Genomic DNA, 15842 nt, shown 5'->3' on the forward strand with positions numbered 1-15842 from the left:
TGTGGTGCATGGTAGCAGCCTGTTTATAGTAAGAAGTGCTAGAGTAGAAGGAAATTGAAAGTTTAATTAAACACTGAAGTGAGTGTGAAACCAAGAGCTGTGACAATTCTGATTAGCAGACATAATTTTCAAAATATTTATGCAAGTCTACAGCTCAGTTTCTTCTGCTTTAAGTGTGGCAGCCGTATTTCAAATAACTAGCTACAGCAAACTCTGGAAAAGATGTAAACCTAAAATTCTGGCAGTCAGGGAGAGTGTACATCCCTTTTTGTAGTGGAAAAAAGTAATTCCTGAGCTGACCACAGCATTCACAGAACTGAACCTACTCATGGACCTCAGTGGAAGTAGTGAGTCCAGGGAATTTCTCCAAACCAGTCCCATTTATATGTGCTGCTTGTGATTCAGGAAATTAGTTGTCAGAACTGATTCTATGGCTGTTTGGGCAGTCTCTGCTGGTGCTGAAACACTCTGGCAATGCAAGTAGTTTAGATGTCTAGACAGACAAGGTATCAGGAGTGGTTGAAAACCTGGGAGCACTGTTCTTGCAAAGCTTCCTGTTCCAGGTAGAAATGGAGGTCCAAAATAATTTCTGCAGCAGATATGAAATATACTGAAAGGAATGTGATTTATCTGAACCTAAAATGAAGGGAGAAGAATGGTGACAGCTGAGTTTCAGAGAAGGTAGGCAGCAAAGGAGGTTGTCTGTGACAAATCCTCAGGGTAGGAAGTCTTAAATAGATATTGCTGTGGGAGCCTATGTTTCCATTTTCTTGCCTCTCTCATTTCCCAGGGACAGGAAGTGGGGAGGGGAAAATGGTGATGTTTATGCTTAGTTTCATGTCCTTTGTGTCAGGGTGCAGTGACTGTCCTTCCTGCAGCAGCCAGGCAGCTGAGGCATTGCTGTGGTGGGGTCTGCAAGTTTGTTCCTTGCTCTGTTCAGGTATCTCTGCTTACAGCTGAGCATGTCTTTCTTCCTTTGTGCAGTTTTCTGCCGTGTGTATATAATGGAGCACTCCTACGTCAGTGTGAAAGCTCAAGTGTCAACTTCAGCTCAGGAGATACTGAAGATTGTGGCAGAAAAGATCCAGTACCCGGAGGAGGAGCTGGCGCTGGTGACAGTCTCATTCTCTGGTGGTAAGTAACTTCCCTTCACCTGACTACTTACCTTTTATTGCATCGGGTAAGGGAGGGCTGACGTTTTCTGATGCAAGGATCCAGCTGTTCCTCTATGGGCCCACAGCTGGATGACCAGGGGAACAATGAGGAGCTGCTTCCCAGAGACTTGTTTCCATGGCAACAGCCCTTTCTTGGGTACTGTGGGATGAAGCATCTTTTGGCTGGGAAGTGAGTGTAAAGAACTCTCAGTCTCCAGCAGCGTTGCAAGGTTTTATTTCTTTTCCACAGATGAATCTCCTATTTTGAAATCTAAATTAATTTTGTAGGCAATGAGGCACGGTTTGTTTTAAAAATAGAGAAGGGAATAGCAAATACTATGTGCATTGCTGTTTCCTCATTTATGGCATAAGTAACAAATATTCTTGAGCTGAAAGAAGGAAGACGTATTTGCACAATTGAGATACTGAGAGCAATCTCAGCAATATTTTGTAAGTAACAACTGACATCTTTTGCCTATTGTTTTAGTCATTAAATAGAAGGGCTTATGGTCTTTTTGAGAAAGACTAGAGTGATTGTGGAGTGATACTAGGGACCAGCTAAAGTCCCAAGATCTTTGGTGTTTGGCAGGTCTCAAGCTCCTTGGTCAGATAGTTTTGATATTTGTGGTGGTTTTTTTGGAAGCAATTTAACTAGGTGCATAGAATCGTGAAACTGTATCTACAAAAGGTCTAAGAATGTGTAACATCTTGGCAATATTCTCAGATAACTTTAGTTGGTGTTGACACCCTAAGACAAAGGATGTGTCTTTTAAGTTACAGCACTCGTTGCTTTTTCTTTGTCAGTCTAGTTAAACGAAATACACACAAGTGCTTGTTCTGTTTATAACTTTGATTCAGAACTGCAAGGTCACGTTTTTTCCCCCATGCTGAGGTCAATTGAATAAACGTATTTTTGAGTGCACTGGTGTGGGTGGCAGGAAGATGGTGTCCTGCTGTGGTTATTGGGATCCTGGGCATGGAGCGGCCACTGGGAGCATTACACGTGGGTGTCCTGGCCATCCAGGCTACATCATTTTCAGACGTACTCTTTTTACCCTTGTGTGTGCCCAAACTCACCTCCAGTGCCTTTCACAGTACTGCAAAATCACTGTGCTGCTGTTGTTAACCAGGTCTTTCTGTCCTGTCCCAGAGCAGGGCAAGTTTTGCTCTGGTAGCAATAAATCTGGTTCTAACTGCCTGCTTAGCCAAAGAAAACCAACCATTCATAAATAATGAAACGTGCTATATTGGTTCCCAGGAAAGCCACAAAATAGAAGTGGTTGCCACTTGGTTGTTCAATGAGAAACAGTAAATATAATGCAGGTGTAGTAGGAAAGCCATTTGTCTGTGACCTCTATAACCCCTAAAATGTTAGTTACATTGCCACAGTTAATTTGAAATACAACAATATCGGTATCTTTCTTCTTATGCATCCTGTACTGCAAGTAATAAACACCAACCTGCTATGCTTTTTTTTTTCTGCTTTGTGTTTTTGCTATTTGTGTGACTTAGGACTCTTGTCTTTCATCCACTAGGAGGGCAGCAGTATGAGCATTGGAAAACCTGTTTTTATTGTACTCCAGTAATGGATAAGCAAGCTCTTTGTTCACAATTACCTTGAAAAAAATATAATGATAGTTCAGCATAATGTATCTGTGTATCAATGGATAAGTGAGCATGGATAAAAGGGAGAACTGTCTGAAAGTGTTTGCCCTCAGACTCCTCCTGGTGCTACTTGTCATGGGCAGAGTACAGAGTAGCTGTGCTTGGTGTAGTTTTGGCTCTGCCATGTATCAGGTCTCCAGAGGATTACTGGGAGCCTGCAGGAAGTGACAGTTTTTGCAGGGCAGTTTTTAAGCTGTGTTTGGAGTTTTGCTGTATTTTTCTCCCACCTTTCTCTAGTTCATTCAAGATTCTGCAGAGCTGAAGCAGTACTCTGGAGTGGAGGAAAAAAGTCCTTTCTCTTTGCTATCTGTGTCCTTCTTTTTTACTCAGATATTTCTTAGTTAATTACCCTAGGTCTAGAATTAGCTCTAGTTAATTACTCTAGGTAAATACTGTGTTACAAAGGACTACTCAGCTTGGCTCTGTGTGGTGAATTTCATGGTATTGGGATCCTTTAAACTTCTTTTCCTGTTGAATGGCTGTGGCTACTGATTTGATTTCCACCCTGATTTTGTCTCCAGTGACACACAGCAGCTCAGTCTCTGGAGGCTGAGACACTCTGCTCTAACAAAAGTCACCTCATTTGTACTAGATACACTGGGTTGAAATTAAATGTTCTATAAGGCATAGGAGACTAGAACAGATGATTTCAGGGCTTGTCTCTTCTCTTGTCTATGTGAAGTGCAGTTTGGAAGCAGAAGCGGGAAGCTTTTGTGCTCTAGTCCAACAGAAATGTCTTGCCTTTATCTTGCCTGAGCAGGGTGGAGATGATGGGTTCCCACAAAGACTGAATTTGATGCTTAGTTACCTTCTAAGGGGTTGATGTGGCTTTACAAATACAATTGCACCTTTTTTTCCTCATATACAGCTTTTACTCCTGTTCTGAAACTCCTTTGGGTTTTTTTCTGCTGTTACAGAAAAACATGAGCTACAACCAAATGATTTGGCTATCTCAAAATCTTTGGAGTCCTCCAGTCGTATGTTTGTATACCGAAAAGATCTGACCGATTCTTTGGTAAGGATTGGTATTGTATATTTTCCATTTTTTGTTGGTCTGACTCCAAAACCTTAGTATTCCTCTCAGAGGGCTATTTCAATGCAGACTTTATTTTTTGCTTCCTTAGTAAAGCTTACTGAGCTGCTCTATTCCTTAAAAACAAAATCTTTCATTAACAGCAGTTATTTGACTGAACAGTAATGGAATTTGTTCATCAATTTTAAATAAACCAAAGCTTCTGTGCAGCTTAAATCTTTCAATCTAGATCAGCCTGGAAAAGCTGACCTGTGTTTGTACCAGAATGGATGGGATGAGGATTATTCAGGGCTCTTGTGACTCTTTCCTCCCCGCCCTGCCATGTGCCTCTGTAGCACTTTGGCTGATACATAATCATACCAAGTGGTGGACAAATTCCATGGAATTACTACATGTGGAAATAGATCTCTCGTGAGTTCCACAAGACCCATCAGTGAGACCCCTGTGTTGTGGCAGCCCCCTGGTCAGCTGGTGTGTACCACTGGTGGTGTGTCCTCCTCCTTCCTTCTGCCCGCCTGTCTCTCCGTCCTCTCGCTGGGGCTGGGAAGGTCAGCAGATCAAGAGGCAGCAGATCTCTCTCATCCCTCCCTCTGTCTTCAGAAACCAGGATAGCAAACTGCCTCCCTCCATGCTTTCCCAAAACCTCTGTGAGGCAGGCACAGTCAGGCACTTTGCTGTTTCAATAATTTTCTGCTAATTATGCAGATGTTTCCAGGAGAGAGTAGGGGCTGTATCACAACTGACTTCTACATGTTGTCAGTACCCCTAGGATCTGTGCATTCATCCTCAGGATGAGAAATGTCTATTTACATTTGGTTGGATCAATGTGCCCCGAAGAGCTGACATGCCACTATCATTGTAATCTGTCATCCCCATTATCTCCGGCGTTGGAGCCATCTCTGAAAATGTGAATATTAAGGGAAGGTTTCCAGTGTAGACAGGTGACAGCCAACCTACTTTCATTAGTTACGTAATAAAAATTGCAAAACTTGCTGTAACTGTCAGAAATATAGCACCAAAGTAATGGCTTAACTGGTAAGAATAATTTTTCATCTTGGCAGATGGTTCATGTGCCAAGTTTCAGACTGATGAGGTTAAAAAAGCCAAGAGAAATGCAAAACTTCGAAAATCCCAGCTAATAAGGGAAATGTCAAATGACCCTGGGCACCAGCAGTACCACAGCACTCCACAGTAATATACTAAATCACTTTTCTGAATCAGAACCCACAGTGTTTTACTCTTTCTTGATTACATTTGGGATAGATTAATCATAAAATGCATGGATTTATGGTATTTGTAAAAGTGGACTGGAGGGCAAGTTGTGTATTTATTCTAAAACCGATGTGTTTTCAGAAGGATTCTTTTCTACCTGAAAATTTACTGATGTCTTAATTTAGATTTTATTTTCTGATAATTTGAAGGGATTTTATTTTCATTATGCTGTCTGCTTGGCCAGTGTTGTATATTCAAGCTTGGGAGAGGGAGAGAGAAGGAGAGAAAGAGAAGGCCTCACTCTCCAAAGCAAATCATTGATCTTATTGACCCATTTCCCATTTCAAGCTATTTATTAAATAGGTTATAGTTCCTTCATTTTGATTAGTGGGGAAAAAAGCCCTCGGACTGCACTTAGAGGAGATTACCTGCTCAGCTCTGTTTGGTACCTTAGTCCAGTAACTATTTCATTGCAGAACCTTTGGCATTTCTTGAGGAATTTGTTTTGCTGTTGTCTATTCATTTAGAACCCATTTTCTGAAAATGAGGAATTGCAGCAAAGATCTGTGAGGATTTTGGGAATTAACACCTGGGATCTTGCCTTAGAGCTAACAAACTTTGACTGGAGCCTCTTCAATGCAATTCACGAGGTAAGGAGCACCACATGCACTTCCAGGTATATTACTGTCATGCAGCACTGCACCATTGTGATGCATTTTGGAGCATTGGTGCTCCTGGGTGCTTGGTTCACTGTCATGACAGCATGATTTGGCAGCTCTCAGTAGTGGTGACAGGTCCAAGAGTTATCTTGCAATCCTTGAGACTGAAAAGGTTTGTAACTTTCCTGTGTTCAGGCATCTCATACGTTCCCTGTATACCTGATGTGTTTTATTGAGATTTGCCTCAAGAGAGTAAAAGACCATGATTATTTTCTAAAAACCCTCTCTGTGAATGTGTTACATGTGCAAAATGTCCTGTGCACTTGAGAGTGTTTCAGTAAATATGGAATTCCACAAATAGCTTTCTTTCATATTACTTTAGCCACAAAAGAATTCACAGGTTCAGCAATTCAGATGGTCACATTACTGTTCTTGTTAGGCTTCAGTAAGATGAAAAATACTGGGCAGGCTTTATTAAATGGGGTAATGGTGCACCTCAGGGTCCATTGGGTTGTTTCAATGACTTTGATAGGTTCTGGTTTGGGTTGCTAAGTAAAACACACAGTTAACATCAGAAAATCTCTCTTGAAAATACTGTTTACTGAAAAGCATGTTGGCTTTCTGAGAAAATGAATGTGAAATTCCCTTGCTTTTTGCCAGATGCTTTCCTTTTCTTTCATTTTGGGTTCTTTTATTCAGTTTAGACAGTTTAAATTTGAAACTGGACAGGTTCGGGGTTTTTTTTTAAGAGAAATCAAGACCTACACTCTATTGATTAAAAATTGGCTAATACAAAAACAAGTTTGAATAGAATTTTTTCAGATTCTGCAGTGGTTTGATATGGTTGTTTTTTCATACTGGAACAGAAGTGATGAAATACAGAAATAGGTTGTTTATGTCTTATACCTGGCTATAGCAAGAAATGGAACCTTGGGAATTCTAACAAGAAGAGTGTACCTTGCAGGATTTCCAGTCTAGCTGCCTTCTGTAATAAGTCTCTAGATTTTGCTAAGCCAAACCTGAATAATTTCTGATCTGCTCATGGATAATGAAAAAATAACCATTTGTCACCAGAGCTGGTTTCAAAAACATACTTCTAAATTATTAATAGTTCATTTATATTTAAATTGTTTTTATATCCCTAATGATGTTGTCAATGTCTTCCAGCAAGAGCTGATATACTTCACATTCAGCAGACAGGGCAGTGCTGAAAACACTGAGAATCTCAGTCTTCTGCTTCAAAGATGCAATGAGGTCCAGCTTTGGGTTGCCACCGAGATCCTCCTCTGTAGCCAGCTCTGCAAACGTGTACAGCTAGTGAAAAAGTTCATCAAGATTGCTGCCCAGTAAGTTACTGGCCTTGCAACAGAAATCCTTGAATTCACGTGGTTTGTCATCCTGTGTTTTGATAGTTAGTAAACATGCCTAAATAAAACAGTCCATAGATAACACAGATAACAGCAAAGCCTGGTCAAAACTAGACGTGGTGGAGTGTGTGCTGCTCAAATCTCTCCTGGCAGCTGAGCTGCTGTGTCTGCAGTGCCAGCTGCAACATCCCTGATGGGGCAGAGATAGCTCCTTCTTAGCTGTGATAACCTGAGGACCACATGACTGAACTATTTGGCAGAAAACAGTCACACAAGACCAGATAGAAACCAAAACACTCTGTTATAAACTTGAAAGTCCTGCCTTTAGAGAAAAACCTTACTCCAGGAAGCTGTTGCCCCATCTAATCCTCTCTGGAGTATCCTTTTACTTATTGGAGAGGTAGGCTTTTTCATATGTTAGATTTGACAGTCTACTCTTTCACTGTTACTAAATAGTACTGGCATTTATTCTATGTCTTGCAACAGAATACAAATATATACTACACACAGAGATTTCTCTGTAACCACTCTTTGCTCCATTTCCTTGGTTGCTAAGAAAATTTAAATATGTGCAATCATCCTCCTCACCTCTCTCTTCACTTGTTGGTCTTCTGCAATATTTGAATATGCATGCTCATGGAAAATGTATAAATTGTTCCCTTCATCGACTGGGCTGATTTAATTTGCAAGGCACTTACATACAAAGGACTGTCCTCTGCTGAAGCAGTGCCTTTAGAGAAATTAATTCTCCTAATCTAATCTAATGTAACTCATAAATCTGATCTGATTTAGTTTGCAAGTTGTGTGGTATCCAGTAATATGTTCATTTTCTGCCTTATCAATGGCCAAAAATTGTTGGTTCTATGTGCTTGCTTGCACCATTGTAGCATTAATTTGCATCCCAGGAAAAGTTTTGTGTCAATCCTACATGAATAAGAATATATTTGTTACCAGACTAAGGGGTTGCTCTATTTTTACTGATTCCATTCTGCTAAGTGAAAAGCCAAAGCTGTGGAGACTAAACACAATTGTCAGTAGCCAGGCTCTCCCAGTGTATTGCAGAAGTGCCCATGACTGGAGAACACAGGTGATGAAATAAGCTAGTGTGTGGTTTTCACAGGATTTTTTTTCATCATAAAAGCTGCTTTCTAAATGAACACACCACTGTATCTCATCAGTTCTGGAAGAGTTGATGACAGAGGAACAATTAGGGTGGAGGGGTGGTGTGCTTAAGCACAGGACAGCATCATGAGACAAGCCAAGCTGCCCTCCTGTTTTGTTTGTGACTAAGGCAGAGAGGTAGGGAACTATGAACAGCTCTGGCTGGTCCCTGTTCTCTGCTCATAGATTCAGCCAGGAATCTTTGTGATTTTCCTCTGGCCAGGAAAGCACCAGGACTAAGATATAACGTTCATCATCTGTGTGCTGTTCTGTTGAGGAACGCCTGAAGAAAATAAAAACATTTTACACAAGTGTGTCTGTACATAGAAGGGAGACAGAGTTTTTAAGAAACAAATTCATACACTTCTGTTGATGAGTAGTCTAAAAGAGAAAACAAGTGGTTCAATAAAGAAACCAATTAGCATGTTATTAGAAATTAACATCCTGGGGAGTTCAAGAAACAAGTGTAAGGTTGGAACAAAGAGATGACAAGAGCAGCCTCTTTGCTCCCCAAGCAAGCAGTGGCTGACTGTGAGAGTCATCCCTTCTCTCTGCAGCTTGCTATGAGGAATGGGCCCACCCAGCAGACAGTTTATGCAGGCTGTGTTGGACACCTTCCTTGTTTTGGAATGAGTTGCCTTTGGGAGCTGCCTGGCTTTAATGATAAAAGGAATCTAAGCAACAAAGTTAGGATTAACTTGAAGACAGCTGAAGTGAAGTGAGAAATACACTGTCTCAAGATACTACACGGTGATAAGGGCAGGCTTTATAAAACTTGTAACAAGTTCTGGCCATTTTCCAGGCTAAGGCCTTGGCATGTACTTTTCCCTGATGATAAATCCCAGTGAAACCAGTGGATTCATTCATACTTAAAATAAACTTAACAGAGGATTTGCACTCTCACACACAAATGCACCCATATATTTGTATGGTATCCAAAGTTCTGCAAGAGACAGGGCAATACTTTTGTTTGAAAATGACTCAGTATTTCAGGATTTCAAGTTTCCTAATGAACTGGAGAATGGACTAGAAATAAGCATGGTCTGACTGTATACAGTAAAATGTTAAAAAATGGAGATATTGAGAATTTCCATCAGGACCTGTACTGGAACCAGTGCTAGCTGTAACTGGTTTATAGGCCTGTGTAAATGGAACACTAACCAGATTTCTAGACAATAAAAATGATGAGTGATTGCAAATGCATTGGAGAATAGATAGGAAAAAAATAAGGAGAATTATCTAAGGAGTCTAGTGGCATGTGCAAACAACAGTAGGATAAGATTTAATTTAGATAGATGCCAAGTAATTCAGCTACAGAATGCTAATACCAAGCTGAAGAAATAAATGCATGATTGTAAAGAAGAGCACTGTGACAGAGGTCCTTGGGTGACAATAGATGACAAATTAAAAGAAAGGACAAAATGTGATGCTGTTCCAAATAAATAATTTGCTGTTTGTTTTATGCTTGCATAAGAACATAGAACAGTAATTATATTTCTTCTTCCCTTCCCACTGTCTCACTACATGAGAAAGTAGTGAAGGCAATAAGTGTTAAATGTGAGTTAAAATAAATTACAAAGGATTCAGTGAAGGATAATAACAATATGGAAAAGCAGATTGCAGACCACAACCACAAAGAGAAATTGAAGGAACCTATGTTGTACAATTTATAGAAAAGAAGATGAAAATATTTATTATACAACAGAATAGAGGTCAAGGAATTATTCTATATGTTTAAGGACAGTTGGGAGTACCTTGAACATTGAAAAGGGAAAATTACTTTTGACAGCAAAGGGAAAAAAATAACCTGCCAACAACAGGGTTGATGAGATAGAACGTTTTCTAAAAAACTTCTTAGAGACCCCATCACCTAGACTGCAGGTGGTTATGAGAGGACATTTAATGAGTTCATTATATGGAAGATGATTGTATGTTAGTGCTGAGGGTTGAAATGAGACTCAGTAACCTAGGATACGTGTGCATTCCATTTATCGCTGATTCTGAGTACAAAAAAATCATATTTTTATTCCTCAGCTGTAAAGCCCAAAGAAATCTGAATTCATTCTTTGCAATTGTTATGGGTCTCAACACTGCATCTGTCAGCCGGCTGTCTCAGACCTGGGAGGTAAGACACATCTTTATATCTTTCAGCCACTGTCAAAACCATTTTGCACAAAGGCTGCATACTGGTGAATTACCTTTTCTTTCTGATTATTGTTTTTTCATGCTGAAATCAAACACGGAGGGAGTGTTGGTGGAGAAAATTCTTTATGACCTGAAACCTTAGATATGCAGGTACTAAAAAAAGAAAAAAACCTAAATGTGTCCTTTCAGAGTTTTAAATAAGAACAAAGCATGGAGATCTTATCCTCTTAAAACAAAATTATTCTAGCATTTGAAGTAGATGTGAGAACAGAAAGTCTTGCATAGGTGGCTCCAAACAAGCAATACCTTACTATGGAATAATTCAATTAAATAGCCAAAACAACAAAGTAGAAGTAATCCTTCTCTAGTTGTCTTTCATCAGGTTTTTTTTAAGCTGCTCATCTTGAGCAACAAATTTAGGAGATGAGCCATGAATAAGGAGCATACTGGAGAATGGAGATTATTTGTTTAAAAAGCTACTGGTTGCTACACAGAGCATGAGTGTGTTTAAGGGAGAGTTCCACTGGGATCTGTATTTATTCTGTTGTGGATTTTTAGTTTCCATCCAAATGGCATCCATATTGAGTCATAGCATCCACACTGAGTTACAGTATCTGCAAGTTTACTGCATCTGCCAATGAACCAAATATTGGGGAAGGAGTAATTGAGTGGGGTGGGTTGAAGCCTTATCTCTCCTTCATGCCCATAGCACCACAGATGGGCAGTACTCCAAAAACATCAGTCTAATACAGAGTGACAGAGAAGGGCTGTGATCTCCTGCCTTGGAGATCTGCTTGAGCACCAACAACTGGGAGCAAAGGGCCATTAGAGACCTACAAACCTGTCTGACACTGTCCAGAGCAAAGTCTGCCCCTTAGCCAAAACCATGTCTATGGAAACATTGCTTCTATATCTGAGGCTCTGACACTCAGAGAAACAAGGACAGTGGCTGTTTACAGGAACTCAGATAGGCAAGGAAGAGCTGACTTAAATAAGAGGTGAAGTAAAAGTTTTAGAGAAAACTGCATACCTGAGCATGATGATACAGAAACCCCTCCCCTCTGACATCTTTAGAACACCTCTCCGGGGAACCTTTGCCCTGGCGTCCTCCTAAGTTGCCCTCATTCCATTTCTCTGGGCTTTGGCAGGAGGGTGGAAGAGACCCAGCGTGGTCTCAGAGGCAATGATACAGGTCTCTGCTGAGCAGGGACAGGCAGAGATCTGCATCTCCCTGGAGATGATGCACTGCCAGTGGGCTTCTCTCAGGAAGAGCAGAGTGTGTTGCTTGTCGGAACAAAGAGTGCATCTGCATATGTACCGCTGCAAATATGTCACGTTTCTGCGTGTAAAATATTTATCAAGTCACATCCTTTCTTTGTTTTGATTTGTAAAACTTCATTGCACTGGAAGTTTCAAAAGCGGAAGGTTATTTGCATTAGTAATGTGACTTCTAGAAAGTAGAGCAATGTTTTAAAATTAATTATAATCACTTACACATGTGGATGAAAGAACCTAAATTTAAGCAGCCATTTAGATGCTAAATCATATTGGCTCTGCACTTGGTTTCTTAAACAAGTAGTGTGCTCCCAAGCATATTCTACTTTTTTTTTCCTACAGTATCCAGTGTTTTAATGAGCCTCACTTTCCCTGATTTAAGACAGAGAAAAACATGCAATTGCAGTTCCATGTTCAATCATTTTAGCGTTTTAATCGTACACATCCACTTAATATAATTGTTCTAAATCTCTTTTCTCTTGGTAGTGTCACTGTGGCTGTCAGGATCTAAGGACAAAGACAAGACAGGATTTGTACTAAGAGGGGATCTCTTTTACTAGTCTAATTACTATGGCTCAAAAAAATAGACAGGCTTTAAGGTCCACACACCATTCTTCAAGTCTGAAATACCAGCATGAAAATTTAAATTGCAAAACAATGGCATTGAGTGTAGTAATGTGAATCCATTAAAGCATCTTAGAAACAAAGAAAGTGGATGCTTGTGGAGTAGAGCAGGTGTTGGCATGAGGGGCAAGACAGTATTTTGTGGCTGGGCTCCCTTTGAAAGTGTTTTATGCACCTCTCTGTGGGATTAGGGTCAGATACCAGAGACAAAGCAATCAGTTTATTAAGAAAATGTCTCACTTTGGCACCAGTACAGTGCCAGTGTTAACCCTGATCAGCACTGGCATGATGCATCAAACAGCACTGGTATGACACCTGTTGATTTCTAGAACCCATGTTCTGGGGGAAGATTGATTACAACAAATGATTTAACATGGATGTGATCAGTTTCTGAATTCTCAGCCTGTGTTACTGCTTCTAGCTTGATATGGACATTTAGTCACAGAAGCTGAGGAAGAAAATAAAACCAGCTGCTAACAAGCAGTTTCCATAAAAGAAGGGGGCAGGTCCCCAAGATGAGGCTGTAGGGCCCAGAGCCTTGCTGGCATTGCACTGAACATGGTCTGTAATCATGGCTCTGGGAGCTGAGGAGCCAGGGTTAAGTATGTGTTGGTGCTTTCAGCAGGCACCTCACCCAGAGCAGTCTCATGGAAAAAAAAAACCTCAGCACTTTTCTGCCTAAATTATCTCTCTCTCTCTCTTTTTTTTTTTTTTTTTTTTTTTTTTTTTCCTCTGTTTTCCACACTTCAGAAAATCCCTGGGAAGTTCAAGAAACTTTTCACTGAACTTGAAAGTTTGACAGTAAGTATGGTGTTGACAGCAGACAAACATTGCTAGCTTTACCTGCCTTCCTTCTTCCTAATTTATTTGGAGTCTGCTGGTTACTGTGTGGAGCTGGACTTGTCATGTCAGATCCATGCTTTGCTGAAGGCCACATGGCTCTCCAAGGTGGTCTGCAAATATGAAAAGGAAAGAGGCTCTGTTCCTGACAGAGGGAGGAAAGGCAGAGAGGCAAATGTATCGGTTCACCAGCATCAATCTGGGAGCTGTTCTTTTGCCCTGGTAGCTCATCAGCCTTCCTCTGATGCAATATGCTGCAGATCAGGAGAAAAAGAGAGCTCAAGTTTTAAAAAACAAATGTCAGAACCTGAGGCTTGAGGGTCTTTGTCAGCATTATCAAAGCAGAATAAACAAATGTTTTCTCTGGCTGTCATAGAAGTGGGTGCATGGTACCATCGCTGCTTGGCACAGGGAACAGGAGATCCAACCTTTAGCAGCTGTCATGCTTCTGTACTTGGAATTCTTTATAAATAAATGCCTTTTAAAGATTCTGTGTGAGCTGGTGTAGAAAAATGTTTAGATTGGAAATTGAGATGACTTCTTAAATTGCCTACACAATGCCACTGAAACATACTGCCTTATTTTCTCTGAAAGTCTCTAGCATGCTCCACGGATCTTAAAGCAGTTTTTTGTTGGGATTTATTGTTGCTGTTTTGGTGATGTTGGTTTTGGGTTTTTTTTTTGAGAAGAAATTAATCAGCAATACATTCAGGGATACATTTTGTGCTATATAGTAAGAGATTTTGCTAATAGAAATTTGTGGGGAAATTACAGAGCAGTCCAAGTGAATCTATTCTGCAGCTTCCTCTCAATTTAACACTGGTTCATCTAGAGTAACATAATTGCTTTTGTTCCTTTCACTGTTTACGTTTCCTGTTCAGTTTAGCATGTCAGCTGGCCTAGAAAACCTTTAGCTACCTTGCATCCCAAAGAAACCTTTTATATCTAAATCATGTTCAGATCATAAGCCCGTAATGGATTTAGAATTGCTCTTTTTATAGCCTATTGATTTTTCTGTCTATTACTCAAATGGTTTTGTAGGATCCTTCTCTGAATCACAAAGCTTACAGAGATGCATTCAAGAAAATGAAGTCTCCGAAAATCCCCTTCATGCCCTTACTTCTGAAAGGTAACGTTAAAGCTTGGCTGCTCTTCACTGTTGTTAATTAAAATAAGTGTAAGGTGATTTTTCCTTCAGATGCTCTTAAGATGAGTATGTGACAGTATAGTGGTATTGACAAGATAGCACTTGCTCTGGATAATAAACAACTTCCTTTTAAGATGGAGAAGATGCCAATTTTTACACAGGTCTTAAAACTTCATACAATCCTGTCAAGTGTGGATAGAGCTATGTACTTTTGCTTTGGCCACAGCCTCTTCAGTGGAGAAGTGTGACCCTGCAAGCCCCTGAACCAGCAGCCTTGGTCACACTGCTGCTCTGAGATGCCTGTTGGGAGATGTCTCCCAGCTTTGTTGGGATGAACCTGCCTTGTCTGTCTGTCCTGAGAGGAGAGGATTTCCAAATCTCTTATAGGTCTGAAAGAAATAAATAAAATCCTACTATCTATTTTTTAATGTTTTAAAATAAAGTACAACTACTTGCTAATGCAATGAGCTGGGCAGCTAATTAAGTGGCAAGTATTTCAAATATTCCATTGTCTTGGAGTCATTAATTATTAATTGCCTAGTCTTTGAACATGGCAAATTCATTTGTTTATTCCTGTATTCTGAAAGTGTTCTCTTTAGGCTGTTTATTCCAACCTGCTGCTGCTGCTGTGAAATGTCTGAAGGCAGTTTCTCCAGATCAGTGGGTGACAGTTTGGGAGCCACCAGACACTTCCTCTCCTTGCACACATCAAAGGAGTTTGCATTAATTCAGATGGATACAATTATCAAGGCTTCAAAATCAATATTTTTAAAGTGTTCTGGAGTATGTCTTGCCTGCAAACAAAGGCAGCAAACATAAGTCATTTGTAGCAATAATACTGGTGCGGCATTACGGTGTGGTGTGTAAGAACATGCACCTAGACAGCATTTGTGTCTTTAACTTGTATTAGAGATAGCAAGAAGACTTTAAAATTAATGCAGTAATGTCCTTCAATAAAGTGGTCCATAAGAAGATGTTGCCAAGGTTGGTAATTCACAAAGTATTGCACAGTGCAATGGAATTTATTCCATATCAAGCATATTTGTATTAAGGTCGTTTCCAAGACAAGAAAATAGGAATGGGTAACACAGAAATCATTAATAACTCAGCAAATTGCTGTATTTCATCACAATAGGAACAAAAGTAGTTTCAATTAAAAAAATGAAAAATCTTAAATTATGAAAAATAACTTCGGAGTGTCCTTTTAAAAGTTAATTAAATTTAAATGCAGAGCTCTCACAGCACACAGACGCAGCTTTTGAAAATCAGGCAGATTTTTCAAATGTGTAATAAAATACTGTGATATCCCCTTATAACCTAGTTCAGATGCAATTTTCTGCTCCACTGAATTTATCTAGACTCTTAGTTGTTGGCTGCAAAGCAAATTTCTGTTCCTTCTGCCCTCAGAGATATACACATTGCTGTCAATGACTTAAAAAGCTGTGTGGAAATTTCTGCTTCCAGTATAGGTTTTTCATTAGAAGTGATGGACAGTTTTTAACTGCACTGATACAGACACAAGTACTGCCCGTGTCCTGAAGTGGTGTCCTTTTCCCTGGG

At 40.0% G+C, this 15842-nt stretch overlaps 1 protein-coding gene across 2 annotated transcripts in view; it reads left to right on the forward strand.

Moving 5' to 3' along the window:
• RAPGEF5 (Rap guanine nucleotide exchange factor 5) overlaps window positions 1-15842 on the forward strand; it is a 159479-nt gene that overhangs the window by 128916 nt on the left and 14721 nt on the right. For both annotated transcript variants that reach the window (XM_063410746.1, XM_063410751.1), the window contains exons 17-23: window positions 985-1134; window positions 3737-3834; window positions 5592-5714; window positions 6891-7069; window positions 10286-10376; window positions 13046-13096; window positions 14177-14264. In XM_063410746.1, the coding sequence (XP_063266816.1) occupies window positions 985-1134; window positions 3737-3834; window positions 5592-5714; window positions 6891-7069; window positions 10286-10376; window positions 13046-13096; window positions 14177-14264 (780 nt within the window). The remainder of the gene's footprint in view (window positions 1-984; window positions 1135-3736; window positions 3835-5591; window positions 5715-6890; window positions 7070-10285; window positions 10377-13045; window positions 13097-14176; window positions 14265-15842) is intronic.

This window comes from Prinia subflava, chromosome 1 (genome assembly GCF_021018805.1).
Source record: "Prinia subflava isolate CZ2003 ecotype Zambia chromosome 1, Cam_Psub_1.2, whole genome shotgun sequence".
NCBI lineage: Eukaryota > Metazoa > Chordata > Aves > Passeriformes > Cisticolidae > Prinia > Prinia subflava.